At 42.6% G+C, this 21,968-nt stretch overlaps 1 protein-coding gene across 3 annotated transcripts in view; it reads right to left on the bottom strand.

Annotated features, from left to right (window-relative positions):
• Positions 1-1,113: 1,113 nt before the first annotated feature.
• TUBGCP5 (tubulin gamma complex component 5) overlaps positions 1,114-21,968 on the bottom strand; it is a 58,281-nt gene continuing 37,426 nt past the window's right edge. For 2 of the 3 annotated variants that reach the window (XM_081151616.1, XM_081151617.1), the window contains 8 exons: positions 19,575-19,757; positions 13,502-13,586; positions 13,278-13,398; positions 12,436-12,605; positions 11,531-11,656; positions 10,863-10,951; positions 2,417-2,517; positions 1,114-1,498 (listed from right to left, as the gene is read on the bottom strand). In XM_081151616.1, the coding sequence (XP_081007742.1) occupies positions 1,452-1,498; positions 2,417-2,517; positions 10,863-10,951; positions 11,531-11,656; positions 12,436-12,605; positions 13,278-13,398; positions 13,502-13,586; positions 19,575-19,757 (922 nt within the window). In that variant the 3' untranslated portion in view covers positions 1,114-1,451. The remainder of the gene's footprint in view (positions 1,499-2,416; positions 2,518-10,862; positions 10,952-11,530; positions 11,657-12,435; positions 12,606-13,277; positions 13,399-13,501; positions 13,587-19,574; positions 19,758-21,968) is intronic. The other variant, XM_081151615.1, reaches the window with a different exon arrangement.

Genomic DNA, 21,968 nt, shown 5'->3' with positions numbered 1-21,968 from the left:
TATGGCCCAGAAATGTAACTTATCTTGGTGAATGTTCTGTAAGCTTGAGGTATAGTCCGTTGAAGTAAATTATAAATGTCCACTTGCTGTTCAGTTCAACCATGTCCCTGTGCTGGCTCCTGTCTCTGCTCAAGTTGCTCATTTGCTCTCCCATGAGCCCACTTCCTCCATTAGAGCCCTCAGCACATTCATCCTTGTCGGTGTAAATTCCAGTCTGATCATTCCAACACCTCGGCCCAGTCTGAGTCTGGTGCTGCTTGCCCTGATTTTTGTCCTCTAGTATACTAGAATTTGTTAAAAGCTGGACATGATGCACTTACTGGGTGAAAGGAACTGAGGAAAACAGGCCTTCAGTGTAACAATTTGAGTTTATTTGGGGAGGAGCTAAGACTGTTTCACCATCTGCTGTAGCTGTACGTGTGAGAGGCTAATTCAGTTTAGGAAAAAGGTACACTGGATGTGATGAGTTTTGTGACATATAAAGAATTTTATGCCGACTCCATCTGGTGCTGTACAGGTGCTCAAGCTTCCATCCATGGCTCCAGACTGCTGTGCAGAAGCAGGTCACAGAGGTGCCTATCTCTCAGTGGGTAGGTTATGCTGCAGGATTTTCTTCAGATCTAGAAGCAGCTGTGCAGCCCCTGGCATTTGAAGGTCTCCTCAGTGAATGTCTTCCAATTTCAGAGGAAAGCCTCAGAGCTGGAATGGCTCCCAGGAAAAGCTGTTCCCAGACACTGCCGTGTGCAGGCAGGGTGACTGAGACTGTCTGAGGACAAGGGCACCCTGGTTCTGAGCTGGGAGGCTGTTTGGAATCAGTGGTTGTTTGTAAAAGACTAAGTACAAAAAGGAAATGTGGGAAAATGGAATGGTAAACATAATTTTAGCTTAGGAAAATGGCTCAGAAATGCCAAATGATAGTATGAACCAACAGTTGGCCCTGTGTTAAATTGGCCTTTACGTTATTGATATTGGTTGAAGCTACTTTCCATTTTGGAACTTCTCAGGCACATAAAAATACACTTTTCAGACAGCTAAATCTAAGACAAGCTTTAGGGAAAACATGTAAAACTCTATCCAAAAAACTTGTGTGACCGAGCAAAAGAATAAAAAATGTAAAGTGCTTTAACATATTTTTAATATTAACAATTACATTTTCAAAAATGACATCATTCATATCTAAAGATATCAAGACCACAGATCTGTGGCTTACGGGAGGAAATAGAGTGCAAACAGCCTGTGTTCGCTCTGCATCGCTGATACGCTTTTGTATGCTACATGCACTATACACTGCCAGGTAAGCTCCAGAGAAAACACCTACAACCCACTTGTCTAGATACAGACAACAGTTTTTAAAAAAGAAACAAAATAAAATGATTCCTCCTTCTCAGCTGCATGTGATGGGGCTGTGCATGTACGGAGAGAAGGTCTGAGGCATTATCACATGCAGACATTTAACTCTGCTCCACGCCGGCGGTGAGGGACAGCGCTAGAGACTCCACTGTGGGAAGAAACAGGTTAAAACTAGGTTAAGCATTTGAAAATGTCTGAGGAAGGCTTTAGTCAATTCAACACTGAAAAGTAAAGACATTTCTATTTTAAATTCAAATGGTGATCATTTTTAATGTACAATAAAGATTATCTTCACTGAATACAAATTGAAAAAGTATGATTTATTTCTATTTCAGATCATTTTAATTTTGAAAACAAATCTGGATATTTCACTAAAGAAACTGCATTTGTTCCACGTCATAAACTCTGGAGTCCATTCTTAACAAAATGCCAAGTTCTAACCTACGATCACCCAATTCAAAAATAGACAAATGCTTCAATGTTTCCTATAACACGTCTCCAACACAATGTTTTTAAAAATGTTCAGCTATTCTTAATGAAATCACACTTTGAATATGCAGAAACAGGGAGGAGACTGGCCCTGCATACTTTCCCCAAAAAGCTGTGCAAACAGATGCGACTTAGTCCTTTGTTTCAGCAGATTAAACAGCTTTCTCCTCCCTGGCTCACCTCACTGACTTTTACCTGCTCAGTGTTTGTCAGGAAGCTTTGGGAGTTTTAAAACTGCTTAAAAAAAACCAAACCCTCCCCATCTTTTGAAAAGGAAGTTACAAAGGATACACACGAAAGAAAACTGTGACCGAAATCTGTTCTGCCCTTTGCTTTTTTAAGTTTCAGAAATCCACTGGAAGAACAAACAATATACTAGAAAGCAAAATCTTTAGTCTCCGTGTTTTGATATTTTCATCCCACAGTAATTCTGAAAACAACAACAATGCAAAGCATGGTACAGCTGCTGAGGGACTTTCCAGGTTTGAATAGTGAGAAATCCAACTCTTCATGAGACCAGTCACATGAAGCCTCTGTACAAGAAAATAGAAAAGCAGTAAAATTTTAATGTACTCACAATGGGGAAAGGACCCTCTACAGACGGCTTTGTTTAAAATGGTGACAAGGAACATATGGCAGTTTTTGAAATCAGACTCCATTTTCTCTATAGATTCCATTCTAGGAAAGAAAATACATTTCAATTTATATAAGTGCATATGGGGTTATAGGGAGGCTACAAAATCTCTCTGGAATACTTTCAAATGTGTTTCATTTAATTACTTAGAATCCTAAATATAAAGACTATAAAATATATAATTTCCTGCCCTACTTTTAAAATTTCTTAGGAATGATATTTAAAAAAAATTTTTTTGCTAATCATTTTTTATTATTCAATTACAGTTAACATACAATATTATATTAGTTTCAAGTGCACACCCCAGCGTTTACACATTATATAACTTACTAAGTAATCATCCCGATAAATCTCATACCCTGACACCTTACACAGTTATTAGACTATTACTGACTATATTCCCTGTGCTATACTTTACATCCTCGTGACTATTCTGTAACAACCTATTTGTACTTCTTAATCCTGTCACCTTTTTCACCCATTCCCCTAACCGCCCTCCCATCTGAAAACCGTCAAAATGTTTCCTGTATCTGTGAGTCTGTTTCTGTTCTGCTTGTTCATTTATTTTGATTTTTAGACTCAGTTGTTGGTAGGTACGTATTTTGCCACTTTATTCATATTTTTTTAATCTATTCTTTCCCTTCTCATTCTCAAAGAAGACTCTTCAACATTTCATGTAGTGCTGGTCTGGTGGTGGTGAACTCCTTTAGCTTTTTCTTGTCTGAGAAGCTCTATCTGACGTTCAGTTCTAAATGACAGCTTTTCTGGGTAATTTTGGTAATAGGTCCTTGCTTTCCATCACTTTGAATATTTCTTGCAAAGTTTTCATTGAGAAGTCAATTGGCAAGTCTTATAAGAGCTCCCTTGTAGGTAAACTGTCTTTCTCTTGCTGCTTTTAAGATTCTCCCTTTGTTGTTAACCTTTGGCATTTTAATTATGATGTTTCTTGCTGTGAGCCTCTTTGGGTTCCTCTTGTTTGGGACTCTCTGTCCTTCCTGGACTTGTAAGTCTATTTCTTTCACCGGGTAGGGGGAGTTTTCTGTCATTATATTTTCAAATAGGTTTTCAATTTCTTGCTCTCTTTCTCCTCCTTCTGGCATCCCCATAATGCGAATGTTGGGCTGCTTGAAGTTGGCCCAGAGGCTCCTTACACTATCTTCATATTTTTAGATTCCTTTTTCTTTTTGCTCTTCTGGTTGAGTGTTTCTTGCTTCCTTGTCTTCCAAATCTCTAATTTGATTCTTAGCTTCGTCTGCTCTCCTGTAAGTTGTTCATTTCAGTGAGTGTCTCCTTCATCTCTGTTCTTTTATTGATTTCTAATTGAAGATCTCACTAAGTTCCATGAGCATCCTTATAACCAGTTTGAACTCCGTATCTGCTAGTTTGCTTGCTTCTATTTTATTTAGTTCATTTTCTGGAGATTTCTCCTGTATTTCATTTGGGACTATTTCTTTGTCTCTGCATTTTGGCTGCTTCCCCACATTTGCTTCTATGTATTAGGCAGAGCTGCTACGTCTCCTGGACTGGGTATAGTAGCCTTGTGGAGGTGTTCTGCAGAGCTCAGTGGTGCAGCCTCCCCAGTCATCTGATTTGGGCACTCTAGGCGCGCCTCTGTGAGGGCTGTGTGCACTGTCCTGTTATAGTTGAGCCTTAACTGCTGTTGGCGTGACGGAGGGATTCACCCCCCAGGTCCAATCAGCTGTGAGGAACAGCTGTGATTACAGCAGAGGAACTGCTGTGCAGTTGACCCTATGGAGCAAAACTTGCTTCAGTGGGGTTTTGGTGCTCACCAAGTCTGCCCCTTGAGTGTGTCACTAATGTAGGTGGTAGGTAGGGTTGTAATCTGGTGTGGTCTGAAGCTGTTCACCAAGTGCACTGGCTCTGGGGCCTTCCAGGAATTTCAAGGTCAGCCAACACCTGTGCCCTGCCTGGGGACACACAGCACAAGTGATCTGCAGATGAATGCTACTTATACTAGGCTTGGAGATGCCCAGGAGAGGCCAAGGTGCAAATCAAGGCCAGCTCCTACTAGTGCAGGGCCTGGGGCCACTTAATGAGAGGGAGTGGGCATGCTGAGGCCAAATTCTGCTTGTTTGCAATTTGCAAACCATTGAGAGATTTCAGTAAACTGCAGCAGGAGCCAAGACAGGCAGGTAGTATGGAAAAGCCACTGGAAATGGCTTGGAAGGGTCCACCAGCTGGGTGGAGGAGAATGTCTCAGGGAATCACCAGAGTGGGGTGAAGGGTGTGAGCCAGGTTGATGGCTCTGTTTTTTGGGGGGAGCGGGGCATCAAAAAAGGAATAATGGCCTCTGCCAGCACTTTTGTCTGGCAGAAAGCTGCCCCTCTAGCTCTCATCTAGATGCCAGGCAATTTAGTTCCTCCCTGTATGTCACTGGTGCCTTTCAAGCTGTGGTCCCAGTGCTGGAGCTGAGGCATCGCGTCTAAGTCCATGTGGGGGCAACTGAAGAGGAAATGCCTGGGACTCCAGCAGTCTCTGTCTCGCTCAGCCACATGCCCTATTGGTTTTTACAGCCAGAAGTTATGGGGACATTTCTTCCCTGGGCTGTGGGGCCTGTTGTGGGGCTTGGAATCCTGACTCCTTAGAGTAGGGGACCTCAGCAGCTGAGATATCCCTCCTGGTTTTTATCCACATGTGGGGGTGGGACCAGCCTGTTCTGCATCTCTGCCCCTCCTACCAGTCTCAATGTGGCTTCTTCTTTAATTCTCTAGTTGTAGGACTTCCATTCAGCCAGATTTCAGGCAGTTCTAAATGATGGTTGTTCTGTGGTTTAATTGTAATTTTGATGTTGATGTGGGAGGATTCAAGTAATGCATTTACCTGCCCTGACATCTTGATGGGACGTCCTCCTACCCTACTTTAAAATAAAACTTCCAAACAGTCTGAACATTTTACATAGTGTGTTTCAGAATAGTACTGAGTTCTAGAGCTGGGTCGACGGGATATTCCTTTTTCTATTATTCACGTTTGTATTTTTACTTTTCACAAGCATAGCTTCTTTTTTGAAATAAAAAACACATTAAAGATATAAAACCTTAAATTTTAAAATGATTTAACATACAACATTTTTTATTTTTACATTTTTAAAATTTGTAATTGTGATTTCAATTTTATTTTACTATTTTTGCAACAAATAAAGGTTTATTTCAGGATATGGCACCAAGCCTGGAGATACAAGTGAGCTAGTACTCTAAGACCTGATACCAAAAACATTTTATTATGGAAAATATCAAGGAGAGAACCACCTAGGAGCCTTCCAAGCAACCAGCCAGACAGCCCGATGGACATCCCCAGCCCAACCAGGTTTTTAGAAGCAAATCTGAGACATAACAGCATTTCACCCATAAATAGTTCACTGTGTATACATTAAGACAAAGACTCCTTTTGAAACAGCCACAGCGGGGTTTAAGATAGTGACAGAGTAGGTGGATCTTTCTCACACATCCTCGCAGAACCAAGCTGTAATTAAAACTAAATTGGGGAACATTCACCCTGAATTACCAGCTGAAGACTAGCTGAAGAGGAGACTTTTAAACAAGGAAGGGCAGAAACTACCTAGAGACTGGTAGGAAGGACTGGGTCATGAGAGGGGCTCGCCCAGCTCCCAGGAGCAGTAGGCCAAAGGTAAGGAGGGATATCTTGGCTCTCAGGAGTTCCCTGAGAGGAGGCCTGAACCCCAGGCTCCCCAGAGCAGACAGCCAGAGCGCCTAGAACAGCCACCCATGCAGCACCCAATGGCAGGGCTTCTGCCAGGGAAAGACTGAGCCTCCTGGAGACAATGCCACATTTTTTAAAGGGTTGGTGCACAGGATTTTTGTTCCCAGCCACTCGAGGCTTTTGTGGAGAGAGGGCAGTGTGGACCGGAGTTGCCTGAGGAGAGACTGGAATGGAAGGAATTGAGGAGAGTTGCAGAGGATCGGCTGCCAGGATACCTGTGCTAGGTCATCTCTCCCTCCCCCCACCACCCGATATCACAGCAGGCATTTTTCCTGAGAGGTGCAAGCCGGCCCAGCAGCAGAGGACTGGGGAAAGGCAAAAGTCTCACCCTAAGGAATGCAGCTGGCCCAACTTTCTCAAATCCAGCTCGTCCCACCCTGCCTCTCAACCTCTGCTGAGGAAGCAGCAGTCTCAGGGTGCGACAGTGACTAGATTAGGGAAAGGGCCATTCCTCCAACATTCCTGGGAAGCTGGCTGACTCTTCCCTCTCACAGGAGGGCTGATAGAAACTCCTGGCTTCCAGCAGACCCCACAAGCCTGCCTAAAAGGGGCTCCACCCTGCTGAAGTCAGGAAAATATTCCGGGACAGACTCAGACATGTGGCTCTGGGATGAGGAACACACCTACCATCTTCTCTGAAGTCTGAATATGTGCTGATCCACCTCTGGGCCCCGTGCTGCTAAAAGGCCAGCCTAGGAGCTCAGCTTGGCCCCTCCCGTGGGCAGCAAAGCCAAGTGGAGGCAGCAACTAGCTATGAATTGCATGAAACTTTGAACAGGGTGCTAAGAGTTCAATGTGGACAGCTTCTGACATTGGCTAACACAAAGGTACCTCCTGGGAGACCCAAAATCAGCATAAAAACAGTCAGCCTCAGTCAACATAAGAGCAAGATCCAAAGGGAAATTCTAGCAGGAACTAAACTCTATTGGATGAACTCCACTTGGCTTCTTTATTTTCTTTATTTCATCTCTTTTTTCTCTTTGGTATTTTCTTTTCTCTCATTTATTCACATCTTATTTTTCTCTCTCCTTTTCTACTTTTTTCTATTATTTCTTTTGATTTATATATTTCTCTTTTTTTACCTTTGCACTTTTTCTTTTTTATTGTTTTCCTATTTCTCTTATTCTTATTTTCTTCTCTTCTTCCTTTACTTTCATAACCTTTTTTCTCCCCCTTTTCTAGTATTTTGTGGGGTTTTCTAAATTATTTTCTTTTTCTTTTACTATTCTTGTAACGTTTAATCTTTCCTAATTCTCTTTTCTCCTGGGGTTGCTTTTGCTGTTGTTGTTGGGTTCTTTTGTATGTTTTTGTTTTGTTTTGTCCTGAATGCTATGTACAACAGTTCACACAACATGGTCAGGGTTGAGCCTTACAGTCAGTCTAAGAGGAGATCCCACCCATGAATGTGACACCAATATAGACCAAATATTACAAAAGAGCCCAAATAACACACAAAAGGGTCATTCCTAGAGCATCTAGCTCAGGATTTCAAGGAGATCACACCACTGGGTCCCACAGGACATTTACTACAAAAGGCCACTCCACAAAGACAGGGAGTCATAGCAGTTTTTTCTAATACATAAAGAAACACAAAGGGACAACTAATATGGGGAGAAAAAGAACACCCAAATGAAAGAAAATGAGAAATTTCCAGAAAAAGAGCTAAGTGAAATGTAGGTAAGCAATTTGACAGAGAGTTCATAATAATGGTTATAGGGAGGCTCAAGGAACATAGAACCACAACAAACTTAATGGGAAGTACAAGAAACTCACTGGGAACTACATCAGCATGAAAATAGGTATAGAAGCCATGCGTAAGAACCAGATGGAAATAAAGACCACTATAACTAAAAATCAAGATTACACTGGAAAAAATTAAAAGTAGGCTGATGAAGCAGAGGACCAAATCAGCGATTTGGAAGACAAGGTAGGAAAAAACACTCAATTAGAGCATAAAAAAAGAAAAACACTTAAAAAGCATAAGGACAGTTTAAGGGAACTTTGGAACAACATGAAACATAACATCTGCATCATAGGAGTATACCAGAGGGAGAAGAAAGTGAGAAACTGTTTGAAGAAATAATGGTAAAAAACTTCCCTAACCTGGTGAAGGAAAAAGTCACACAAGCTCAGGAGGCACAGAGAGTTCCAAGCAAGAAGAATCCAAAGAAGCCCACAGCCAGACACATCATAATTAAAATGCCAAAAATTCAAGACAGAATCTTAAAGGCAGCAAAAAAAAAAAAAAAGCAATCTGTTACCTACAAAGGAGCTCCCATAAGGTTGTCAGCTCATTTCTCATCAGAAACTTTATAGGCCAGAAGGGAATGGCATGAAGTATTCAAGGTAATGCAAAACAAGGATCTGAAACCAATACTACTCTCTCCAGCTAGGCTATCATTCAAAATAGATGGTGAAATAAAGAGCTTCCCAGGAAAAAAAAAAAGAAAAGACTAAAGGAGTTTATTAAGGAATCTGTAACCTTAAACGACACATTAGATCATGTGGATTTAATTGACATTTACAGGACATTTCATCCGAAAGCTGCAGAATAAACATTCTTCTCAGGTGCATATGGAACATTCTCAAAGACAGACCACATGCTAGGACACAAAATAAGTATTTATAAGTTCAAGAAGACTGAAATCATATCAAGCATCCTCTCAGATCACAAGGGCATACCAATCAACTACAATAAAAAACTCAAAAACATTCAAATAAATGGAGGCTAAATAGGATGTAATTAATCAATGAACGGGTTACCAATGAGATCAAGGAAGAAATAAAAAAACTAGAAACAAATGAAAACCAACACAACAATCCCAAATATTTGGGATACAGAGAAAGCAGTCCTGAGAGGTAAATTCGTAGCACTACAGGCCTACCTCAAGAAATACGAAAAAGCTCAAATAAATGATATAACCCTACAACTAAAAGAATTAGAGACAGAACTATAAGAAAAATACAGAAGTAGTAGTAGGAAGGAAATAATAAAGATCAGAGTGGAAATAAATTATAAACCACAGAACTATAATACTATTTGCTTAAAAATACTTTATGATTTCTTTTTCTTTATTACAGATTTTTAATGTCAACACTACTGTAGATGTCTCCCCTTTCCCCGCCTTGCCTCACCTCCACCACCCCTGCCTTCCTCTCACTTGGCCTTCACCACACTTTGTCCATGTCCGTTGGGTATGTCTATGTGAAATTAAATTTCACATGGCTTTGGCAATTTTTCACATTTCTGCTTTAAGTGTGAATCAGGATCAATTAATTTTCATAAATTGCAATGGTTGAAATCCTCCTCACCTCTGCTTTTTTCTTTTTTCAATCTTCATCTAAGGATATGTTTATTGATTTTTTTAGAGAGAGAGACAGGGGGAGAGGGGGGGGAGGGAGGGAGGGAGGGACAGACAGGGGGAGAAACATAGATGTGAGAGAGAAACATCGACTGCTTCCCTCTTGTACATGCCCCAACCAGGGATCAAACCTACAACCTTTCGGTGTACGGACAATGCCCCAGGTGAGCCACCCAGCCAGGGCACCTCTGCTTTTTTCTTACAATCAGCTCATTGAAGAAATGGAAACAGTTCAATTTTAGCAAAGCATATGATTCAGTGTTACTATTTTCTCCTCCACCCCAGTGACAGAGAAAGAGAAATATGCTTTACACACTCTGAGACGGCAATAATAAAGCAAGTAAGACTTCTATTTCCATGCCGGTCATCATGAACTTTACTACTATCTTAGTTTATGCAGAGTATTCTGATATAGCCATGGGTCAAGACTTAGAATGAGATCAGCACTACCGTGACCTCTCATCTCACAGGTTAAAGACAAGCTGTTATCACAGCAGCCATCAACCAGACTTGAACTTTTAATTTAGGGAAGTAACAGCAGCAGTGTTATATTGGGGGAATCAATTTATAAGGTATATAAATGTCTAACCTGTACACCTGAAACTAATATAATGTTGAATATCAACTGTAATTGAAAAATAAAAATAATGAATAATTGCAGCATTACATTAATTTTATAAACAAGGCAGAGACAAACGAACTGTTCCATAGGACATCCAAGTTCACAGTAGAGGATAGGATGCTCTGGATAGAAAGAGCTCCTGGGTCCTCGACGGTCCTCTGACATTAGGGCACTTACCCTTCTATGTGCTAATGTGAGTAATAAACACTCCACAAGTCAAACATACAATTCTTCTTGTATTCATCTAAAATACAACTTTGGGCTATAATCTAGCATGATATCCAGAATTTGCTTTAAAATTCAGCAAATGTGAGTGGGGGTGAGTAGCAGAGTGATAGGCACTAGGGTTTGTTCTGCTGTTTTCTCTCTACTTCTGTGTATGTTTTAAGCATCGGTAATAAAAACTTAACAAAACCTACACAACAAAACATGCATGTAGTCTAAAAATATTTGATTGTCCTCATTAAAAGACTTCAGATTTTTCTTACTATTATACTGCTCATAAAAGAATCACACAAACCCTGATGCTACCTACTTTAGGTGAACACATTCTTCAATTCTTTCCTTAAATATCAGTGGTATGAGAAGCACTGCTGAGATGAAAAAAACCTCACAGGATGAAGCCAATTAAAACACAGTACAGAGGCCCCACAAGCCACATACTTACTGCCACGCCCCCAGGCCCGCCTGCCAACCATCTGCAAACATGAGCGCCAAGTTCAACACCTTCATGATGGCCTCTTTCACAAAGCTGACCTGGAGACCAAGCCACACAGAACAGGTTCTTGTAACATTTGGACACTGACACCGAAACTTTTACCTAACCTCAATGAGCCACAGAGCAAGCTCCTCAGTACAGTGACTGCCTGTGTGGAAGGGAGGGCACCTGGCTCTGAACATGCCTGAGGGCTCAGCCACACACACTGCACCCACGACAGAGTCCGGCCACCAGGCAGCGCCGTTTCCTGGGATAGCCACTGAAATTCACCAGGGACATGAGGTATTTCCAGTGCTTGTGAGAGAACTTAAACCCAAATTGTCACACTGAGTTGGACACACTTCCTGTATAAAGCACTATTAGGCCACACGGGCAGATAAAACTTCCAGTTAAACCCAAGTGCAAAGCAGAGTGAGTGAGGCTGGCAACATAGTTCTCACCTGTTTCTCTGATAACATGACCCACATTTGTAACCTCATGTGATCTGGTCTTTCCTTAAAGAATATTCTACAAAACAGAAGCTTAATAACTATAAAATTCCAGAGCAGAGAGACAACCTCCCTTGGCCAGCTTCATCCTGCCTCAGTGGACACGTTCGCAGGTGATGGCTCACATACCTTTTCTCTCAGCAGACATCGATCGTGGATGGTTGACAAGTACCTATAGTGAACTTTAATCAGCTGATCTAAATCCTTGGCGTCCTCAATTTGATGCTGAAACTCCAGCCCTGTACTGTGAAGCGTCTTGGAAGAGAAAGATGGAAGTCTTATCAGATTTCTTCTTTGAGAACTTGTGTGCCCCACACAGAACTTTTTACCAACCTCTTCTGCTCCTCACTGTCCCCCTTAGGTAATCACACCTGCAGTGTGGATACAGGTCTGTTCTGTGGGCAGCATTTTCATCCTGAACAACAAACAGTTGGGCCCATCTCTCGGGCCTCTACCTGCCCAGTGAATGAATGCCTCACTCTGACTGACAGACCATTCCTGGTGGGAAGGGGCAAGTATATCAAACCATATGGAAAATGTACTGATTTTTTGAAAAATAAAATTTTAAAAAATCATCAGGTAAATTGAAGTTACACGTTTAAGTTCCACTCTTTATACAGAGGTGGGCAAAAGTAGGTTTGCAGTTGTGAGTGCGTGAAACAGAGTTTACTCTTATATTACCAGCCTGACAGATTCTGGCTGCTACTAAAAATTGAAGTCATTTTCCAGGGGCAGCTGTCAACATTGATAAAATTCAAAGGACCACATAGCAAATTAGGAAGGCAGTTCCAAAAGAGGGGATCTGGCTGTGCTTGTCTCGGGGGGGGAGGGGGGAGAGCAGTAGGCTCTGCACACATGAACCCTGGCATGTCTTGAAAACACCCCCCCCACCCGCTGCCAGTTTCATGACCTAAACTTAACATGGGCTATTTCCCATTTGTGTCTGTAAGTGCTTTGTGGGCTCCTCTGTTTATGACTCTACTACAAGTAACCCTCTCTGAACAGTGGGTAGGAGGCAGGTGGACAGAACAAACCCTGGTCATGATGTAGTTGTGTAAGCTGTTCACAAAGTGCATGAGCTTCACGCGCAGGAGGAACATCCGATGAATCAGCTGTCTTGCTGGTTTCTTCTGTGTTCCAAACTGGGAAGCCGGTTCCTGTCTGCATAAAAGTCCTTCTTGAAGTGGTGGTTTTCCAGCTAATTCTGTAAAAGATTCAATAGGGCAGCATGGGTGGGACGAGCTTCCTTCCAAGCCACTGCTCAGGGCGGGGCCCCTGCCAGAGTGGTGACCATGGAGGGGACCCTACCTTCAGTGTCTCTGAAAGCTGAAGCTCTAAGAAGTTCCCTATCACCTGGATGATCACTGTCATAAAAAATGTAAATGCAGCCCGGCTGGTGTGGCTCAGTGGTTGAGCACTGACCTATGATCCAGAAGATCGTGGTTTGATTCCCGGTCAGGGCACACGCCCAGGTTGCAAAGCTCAATCCCCAGTGGGGGGCATGCAGGAGGCGGCCAATCAATGACTCTCATCATTGATGTTTCTATCTCTCTCTCCCTCTCCCTCCCTCCGAAATCAATAAAATATATTTTTTTAAAATGTAAATGTGAAGTCCCATGAACTTGTTAAAATTTTCACATAACCTAAGATGAATCATTATTCTGGCTAAATTCTTAATCAAGTTATTGTATTTCAGGTTAACTGTATATACAACTTCTGGCATTTCATTCAGAGGCATTAATTCTGACATCTGTAAAAATGCTGCTATGAATACATGTCATTTTGGTCCTTGTATATACATGAAAAATGACCAGACCACCACCTCTTTTTCAGGATTAAATTAAGTTATAATTTATCTACTGAAAACAAATCTTACCACCAAATAGTAAAACATCCAGACTGTATTTTGCCCACTTTATCTGCAGTAAGAGAAGGAACACCTGATTATAAATTTTTTGACATTCCGAACTTATAACAATGTCCACAGGCCATGGGACCTAAGAAAACAAAGACAGAAAATCAGAACAGAAAGTAACCCATTACATGCACGTTTCAATTTTAACAGAAAACAATGTTCTTACAAAGAGGGTCAGCACGTACCTTGTAGCTCAGGGTCAGACCATCTAAGATATGAACAGGGAGTTTCTTCTTAGCTGTGTCCACATTCTCAAAAGATACAGAGAGACTAGATAAAGAAGTTTCCGTTTTAGTTTGTGAAAATATTAAGCTCATATAAAAATGCTGTTTTAAAACAACATGACCACTTTCACATGTTTTATTTACATCATAGTCCAAACAAGACCCTGGATTTCACAAAAGGAGTGTAAATATGCCAACAAAGCATACTTCCTGGCATATACTCCAGGAGAGGAGTTTGGTTTTGGAAATAAGAAAGAGGGAAACGTTTTCAAATACTAGGATTAGCTGTAAAAGAAAAGAGACACTGAACGGCGGTAGTAGGTTAATTAGGAAAAGAGACAAAGGCAGGATACTTAATTCTGAAAAAATTCAGGCAACAGGCTCAGAAGCAAACCTCTGCTCACCCTGAGTGTGTGTGTGAGTGACAAAAGCGGGGTCTGCTTCTAAGACAAGGTGTCACATACACTTTATCCACGCATCCCTAACACTGGTTCGAATGTGATTCCTGATAGAAAGATCCACCGCAGCGCATGGGGATGCCCCTGTGCCGGGCAGTGCAGGGAATGCAGTGTCTCACATCAGTCTCCTCAGTGTCCTGCCAGTGGACCGAGAAACCATGCAGTGCTCAAGGGAGCAGGGGCCCTGAGTGATGAGACCGGTGGAGACCATGGGCTTATGTGGAAGGAAGGGAGGGAGGACGGCCTGAGATTTATGAATTAGCCCATTCATTCCATGACATAGGCACTAGTCAGAATTTCTTAGCTCCTAAGTCTGCTACACAAGCATCCACTAAGTACTGAGTAGGCGCCTACTGAACACCTCATCAGGTGCCAACCTAGGCAGATGATAGACAGAAGCCTTGTTTGCCTCCAGGGGATCACTGCACAGAGCAACCATGCAAGTCACTCTTCTGTCACTGAGAGACACAGGATGCTGCTCAAGCCAGGCCAGGTAGAGCTTTGTCACTGCCAGGCCCTGCCAATGGGAAAGCTTGTCTCTGCAGGATATGGACATGTGACTGCTCCCGGAGTGAGGCACATGGCTCTTGGGAAGCCCGAAGTACTGAACACTCAAGGTGGAAAGCATGGGAGGAGAACTCCATGTGCACAGAGAACCGAGATGCAGCAAGGAGCACCCCTTCTCCACAGCCGGGGGCCTGCATGTGAGGGGCAGGGGCTGCTGGTCTACCCAGTCACTCTAGGGGCTGCAAGTGGAAGGAGAGAAGCTGAGCAGTCAGGAGGCGTCAGAGACGAGCTTTCATATAAGCAGCACTGCACAACCTGGAGACAAAGGGATACATGACATTTGAACACAGTCAGAGGTGCTGGCTGTGCAGACACTGGGCAAACCCCTGTTTTCCAGGTCATTGGGGTCCCTGAAGCCATCAACAATGAAGGGATGTACCCCAGGCATGAGTGCTGTGGGAGGAGGGCAAGGGGTGTTGGGGAGGCTGAGAGAGGGTGCAAGGCAGGGAGCAGCCTTGGCCTTTGTGCTGAACCCAGGATTCTCCCTGGGACTCAGTGAGCCTGAGGGTGCAGACAGGCATTTAAAGCACAGGGGGGGGAAAAGAAAAGAAAAGAAAAAAGAAGCACAGGGAAGCCATAGCAGGAAGGGTGGGGCGGCTCACTGTCCTGAGTTAACCTATGAATGAATACATCTCAATAAAAATGCCACCGAGGTGTGTGTTCTGGTGGAGCCAGACACTTGAAGATAAACTGAATCTACAAAATAAATAAGCAAGAAAAGCCAGGAAAATCCTACTGAACCCGAATGCTACTGGCACCTGAATAAACAGAACAATGAAACAGTGAAAAATCTAGAAAGACACTCAATTGCACATGACAAATTAAACATAAAGGGGTATCTATCACAAATAAATTAGGGAGAGGTACATTTCTTTTTTTAGAAAGAAGTGTGATGAGAACCAACTAGTCATTTGGAAAAAGATAAAACTGAATCAACTTCTCCTAATTAGGTGGATAAACTCCAAATGGATAAATATGTAAACATGAAAACTCAATTCAAACATAGAAGAAAAGATGGGTGACTTTAAATACAACTGGGGGGCCCGTCCGGGCGTGGCTCAGCGGTTGAGCGTCGACCTAGGATCCAGGCGATCGGGGTTCGATTCCCGGTCAGGGCACATGCCCGGGTTGTGGGCTCGATCAATGACTCTCTCATCATTGATGTTTCTATCTCTCTCTCTCCCTCTCCTTTCCTCTCTCTGAAATCAATAAAGATATATTTAAAAAATAATAATAATAAATACAACTGGGGGGACCCTGGCCAGTCTTGCTCAGTGGTTAGAGCATCGGCCTAAGGACCAAAGGGTTTGTTTGATTCCTGGTCCAGGGCACATACCTCGGTTGCAGGCTTGACCCCCGGCCTCTGTCGGGTGTGCAGGGGGCAACCAATCAATGTGTTTCTCTCACATCCATGTTTCTCTCTCTCTCTCTCCCCTTCCTCCCTCCCCTCCATTCTAAGAAAAATCAATGGAAAAAATATCCTTGATGCCCTGGCTGGTTTGGCTCAGTGGCTAGAGCATCGGCCTGTGGACTGAAGGGTCCCGGGTTTGATTCCAGCCAAGGGCAGGTACCTCGGTTGCAGGCTCCATCCCCAGCCCCAGTCAGGGGCACATGCGGGAGGCAACCAATGGATGTGTCTCTCACATCGATGATTCTCTCTCTCCCTTCCCCTCTGAAAGCAGTGGAGGAAATATCCTCAGGTGAGGGTTAACAAAAATAACTAACTAGCTGAATAAGTAAATACACAGATATAACCTGGGAGTAAAACTTTCTTAACTGTGACTCAAATCCCAGAAGTAATAAAAGACTTATGTTATAAAACTAAAACACACTTGCATAACCAAACAGCAACAAAAAATGGTTATACAATAAGCAGAAAAAAAAGACCAATGTCAAAGTGGGAAACCAAACTAAAGAGTTTCTAAAAATGGAAAGAGATGATAAACACCAACAACCTAATACTGATAGAAATAGTGTCAAAAGATGTGAATAGCTATCATTACAAAAAATGCAGAAATAAACATTTGGCAAGATGACAAAGTTCACTCATAATTGAAAAATGTAAATTAAAACTACACTGAGATACCATTTCTCACCATCAGATGAGCACAAATCCCAAAGTCTGACAACACCTTGTGAGGGTGGACACGTTGTGCGGGTGAGGCTGTGGAGAAAGCCACTCTGCACATTGCTGGGAGTAGAGAAGACACCACCTTGATGCCGAGGGATCTGGTGGGAGCAGCAGGACACACGTTTACCCTGTCACCCGCACCCCATCCTAGAAACCTTCTCCAGGTCACACTGAAGTGAAATGTGCAAGGCCAGCCCCTTACACGTGCAGAGCAAGGATCAGAAACCCAACGCCCACCCACAGACAACTGGCTGAATGGACAGGCAGAAAACCGGTCAGCGGGAGAGGAGTGAGGACGCGCGCTCTGGAGGGACTGTGGAGGGACTGAGTCTTGGACGTGGTATTTACGTATGCAAAATCGAGGAGCTATTGGAAAAGCATGGACTATGCTGCATTTCATGTAACATGAAAAGAGGAAGAGGAATACATGCACACGTTTTTGGTTCCAAAAAGTAATCATAACAAGGATAAAAGAAAATCAAATAAAAATGGTTCCTTACAGGGGAGGCAGAAAGCGAGCAGAAACAGAAATAGGAGCCAGATCTTCCTAAATGTACCTCTGTGACAACGATTTCAACACATAACTGTTTTACCTAATTAAAACACAAAATGGCACAGCCCTGGCCAGTGTGGCTCCGTGGTTAGAGCATCGGTCCGCACACCAAAGGGTCATGGGTTCAATTCCCAGTCAAGGGCACATGCCTGGGTTGCAGGTTCGAGTCCCAGCCCCAACAGGGGCACATGGGAGGCAACCAATTGATGTGTCTCTCGTACATCGATGTTTCTTTCTCTCCTCACCCCCCCCCACGCCCCTCTCCTCTCTCTAAAAATCAATGAAAAAAATATCCTCGGGTAAGGATTAACCAAAAAAAGGGGGGAGACCTAAGGAGGGGAGCAATTCCTGGATGTAGAAAATAAGCTGTGACCAATAAACGAACCCTGTGTGATGCTGTCTAGTCACAGGAAGAGTTATTCCCAGGGACCTTGAGGTGCAGACTCTGATGACCAGGAAAGACAGGGAGACAATCCCAAGCATGTTGTTGGGGGCTTATTGTTACTCTGGAACTATTATCACTCATTACAGAACAAAACCAACGTGTGTTATATTAATGTGCTAATAATACTCAAAGGAAAATCAAAGTGAAATCTGTCACCGTTACTATACAATGAAAATATCATTCTGCTCTTGCTACATATTTCCAAACTCTGTCCACTGAGAGAGCCCAGAGTGCTGACAACCCAGGGCCAATGGATATACTCCAGCACCCTGGCTGAGGGCTTCTGAAGCCTCCAAACAGCAGAATGCTGGTGGGAGAGGCACACACACCTGGGCAGGACGGGCACAGGATGAGCCTGGACATCAGTCTTGAGAGCGGGGGGCTCTCCAAGGTCACTAGGGTCAAGTGACAGAGTTCCCTCTCGGTCAAAATGGGAGTCTGAGCAATGTTTAACTCTGACATCCATAATTCTCTCTCTCCCTCTCTCCCTTCCTGTCTAAAAAATGAGTAAAAGTATTTTTAAAAAAGAATAACTATAATAGATTACAACTTATTAAAATAGTAAAATTCATGGGTTTCTACAGATATTGAAAAACATAACCTTCCCTGCTTACCTCTGGGGGGTGCTGGGCACTAATTTCTTATCATGAAAAGAATCGAGCAGTTACACTAACTACATAATTGATCAAATATTGTTTTTATGGAAGAATCAAAAGTAATAAAAGAATGAAATGAAAATAAAAGGAATTATTTTATCTACTAAGCAGGGAAACTTTTTTCTGCCAAGAGCCATTTATATATTTATAACATCATTTGCAGGCCATACAAAATTATCAACTTAAAAATTAGCTATAAAAAAGCTCCTAGATTTATTGAATTTCAAGTCCCACCTGTGGCTGCCTTGGCAGGGTCAGACCAAATGATTTTGCGGGCTGCATACGGACGTTCCCCATCCCTGCAGTAGATGGTCAATAACATAGTACCTTAAAGTGGCACATAGCCCACATTAACTATTATCATTATTTCTGTCGAAGGGGAATGAGAAGGGGAGCTAAGGAAGGAACGAGGACCACCAGGTAGGGTGGAAGTTGGGTCTCTGCACTACGAAGATTCAGAGGCACCGACTCACAGCCCTGGCCCAGCAGCTCAGCAGGGAGGAAAGGGCTGGTGAGCACCCTGCTCAAGAACAGGCCAGTGTAACAGTTTGAAAATAACTTTGCCCAGCCAGGCATGGCTCAGCGGTTGAGAGTCGACCTAGGATCCAGGCGATCGGGGTTCAATTCCTGGTCAGGGCTCATGCCCGGGTTGTGGGCTCGATCAGTAACTCTCTCATCATTGATGTTTCTATCTCTCTCTCTCCCTCTCCTTTCCTCTCTCTGAAATCAATAAAAGATATATTTAAAAAAAAGAAAATATACAACTTTGACCAACAAGTGGTGGAGTCTACTTCTCACTCCTGAACCCCACTGGTCTGTGGCTCTGTCTGAGCAACAGCAGCATGTGGCGGAAAGACGGTCAATGAGGCCTGGAGCTCCCTCAGAACCACCCAAGACTAACAAGGCCAATGTAGCCAGCTGGAGGGCGATGCCACTGGGGCAGGGAGGTGGCACAGCCCATGGCCAGCACTGACCCCAGCCACATGAGGAGGTGGCACAGCCTGACAGCCGCGTGGTCCCATCGAGTCATCCCCTTTTGCTTAATGGGCAAGTAACTATGCTACCCGTTGCCTCGGTTTTCCAACAGGTAAAATAACAATAGCAAAATTCATAGGGTTGGTGTGAAGGTTATATATTGTAATATACACAAATATTCATAGAAGGGTTCATGGCACATGGGTCACTTTTCAATATTGAAAATGAAAGGTGCCTCCCATATTTTACCGTGGACTGTCTTCAGGATAACGCTGTCCTACTGCTTCTTGGAGCTGGACGTTAAGAAAAGACACATTTTGCCAGGTTTCCTTTTCTCTTATTTTATCAAAAATTGATGTGTAGAAGTCATACATGGTATCTCCACCTTCCATTAAAAAAAAATTCCTCATGGCCTGCAAGTACTCCACCAACCTGAAAGGAGAGAAGGAATGTGAGACAGGGTCCTCCATTAGTAACAGGATTGTATGTTGCCTTTTTCAGTGAAACAGGTTTACATTCCACACTGACTAAAATCAGAAACATTAACACCTCTTCAATACCTTAACAATAAAAATAGAATATGCTTTATATTAACAATCAGAAAGTTATTTTTCCATAATGTAGAAAACTGGACAGTCACGAAAGTAACAAAAAAAATGAATCCAGCCCTGGCCAGTGTGGCCCAGCTGGTTGGAATGTCATCCTCTATACCAAAAGGGTGTGGGTCCAAATCAGGATCAGGGCATATACCTACGCTGTAGGTTTGATCCCCAGTTGGGGCACATACAGGAGGCAACCAATCAATGTTTCTCTCTCACATCAATGTTTCTCTCTGTCTCTCTCCCCCTTCCTCACAATCAGTGAAAACACACTAGGATGAGGACTGGAAAAAAAAGTGAATCCAAATCCTACTATTCATAGTGAGTCTCCACTGTGATAGTATTTGGGGTATTTCTTTCCCATCTTTTTTTCTATGCATTTAAAATATATAGTCCTGGTCTTTGCCTGATTCTGCTTCTGAAAAAGCAGACCTTGGTGCACATCTTCATGCTATCTAAACACACCCAGCCCCAGCAGATGGAACCACAAGCTGTGGAGTGTGGAAAGCTTCAAACAGGTTACTCAAGGCCAGTCACAAACAGCATCTGACATTGGCCTGCACCAGAGACCATCCAAAAGACTGGGAGTCCTAGCAGATCTACCTAACAAATAGAAACAAATCCAAACAGGCAGCCAAAATAGGGAGCCAGAAAACAAGCCCCCAATGAAAGAACCAAAGAATTCTCCAGAAAAAGAGCTAAATGAAATGGAGATAAGCAATCTAGCACATACAGAGTTCAGAATACTGATCATAAGGATGCTCAACAGCATGAGAAAAGAAATGGAAACTATGAAGGAAATTAAGAACAACATAGTATAAATAATAAAAAAACCAAACACTGGAAGGAATAAACAGCAGATTAGGGGAAGCATATTAGGATTAGCTCAGAAAAAAATCACTCAATCAGAGAACCAAAAAAACCAAAAAACCACAATTAAAAAACAGGACAGTTTAAGGGGGCTGCAGGACAACATAAAACGTAATAATATTCGCATCATAGGAATGCCAGATGTAGAAACTAAGCAAGGGTTAGAGAACCTGTTTGAAGAAATAATGGCAGAAAACTTCCTTCACCTTGTGAAGGAAAAAGTCACACAAGTTTAGGAGGCACAGAGAGTCCCAAGCAAAAAGAACCCAAAGAGGGCCACATCCAAACACATCATAATTAAAATGCCAAAATTCAAGACAAAGAGAGAATATTAAAGACAGCAAGAGAAAAGCAATCTGTTATCTACAAAGGAGCTCCCATAAGGCTGTCAGATGACTTCTCATCAGAAACTCTTCAGGCTGGAAGGGAATGGCATGAAGTATTTGAGGTAATGAAAAGCAAGGATCTGAAACCAAGACCACACTATTCAGCAAGGCTATAATTCAAAATAAATGGTGAAATAAAGAGCTTTCCAGTCAAAAAAAAAGGCTAAAGGAGTTTATCACCACCAAACCAGCATTGTAGGAAATGTTAAAGAAACTGCTGTAATAAGAAGTAGAAATAGAGGGAGAAACATAGAAATAAAGAATTCAAATGGCAATAAACACCTATCAATAATAACCTTAAATATAAGTGGATTAAAAGCTCCAATCAAAGGGTGCAGGGTAGGTGAATGGATAAGAAAATAAAACCCAAAAATATATGCTGTCTACAAGAGACCCATCTCAGAACCAAAGATACACAGGCTCAAAAAAAAAACTTCTGGAGGCCTTTAAAGGAGAGATCGACAGCAATACAGTCACAGTAGGGGACTTTAACACCCCACTACACTGGACAAATCTTTCAGACAAAAAATCAACAAGGAAACAGTGATTCTAAATGACACCCTATATCAGATGGATTTAATTGACATTTACAGAACATTTTACCCCAAAGCTGCAGAATAAACATTCTCCTGAAGTGCACATGGGACATTCTCAAAGATAGACCACATGTTAGGAAATAAAACAAGACTCCACAAGTTCAAGAAGACTGAAATCATATCAAGCATCTTCTTGGACATCTATACCATGGAATAGTATGCAGCTGTAAAAAAGAAGGATCCCTTACCCTT

This window comes from Miniopterus schreibersii (assembly GCF_964146895.1).
Source record: "Miniopterus schreibersii genome assembly, chromosome: 11".
Taxonomy (NCBI): Eukaryota; Metazoa; Chordata; class Mammalia; order Chiroptera; family Miniopteridae; genus Miniopterus; species Miniopterus schreibersii.
The sequence above is the reverse complement of the archived record's forward strand: the minus strand, read 5'-3'. Positions and strand labels throughout refer to the sequence as shown.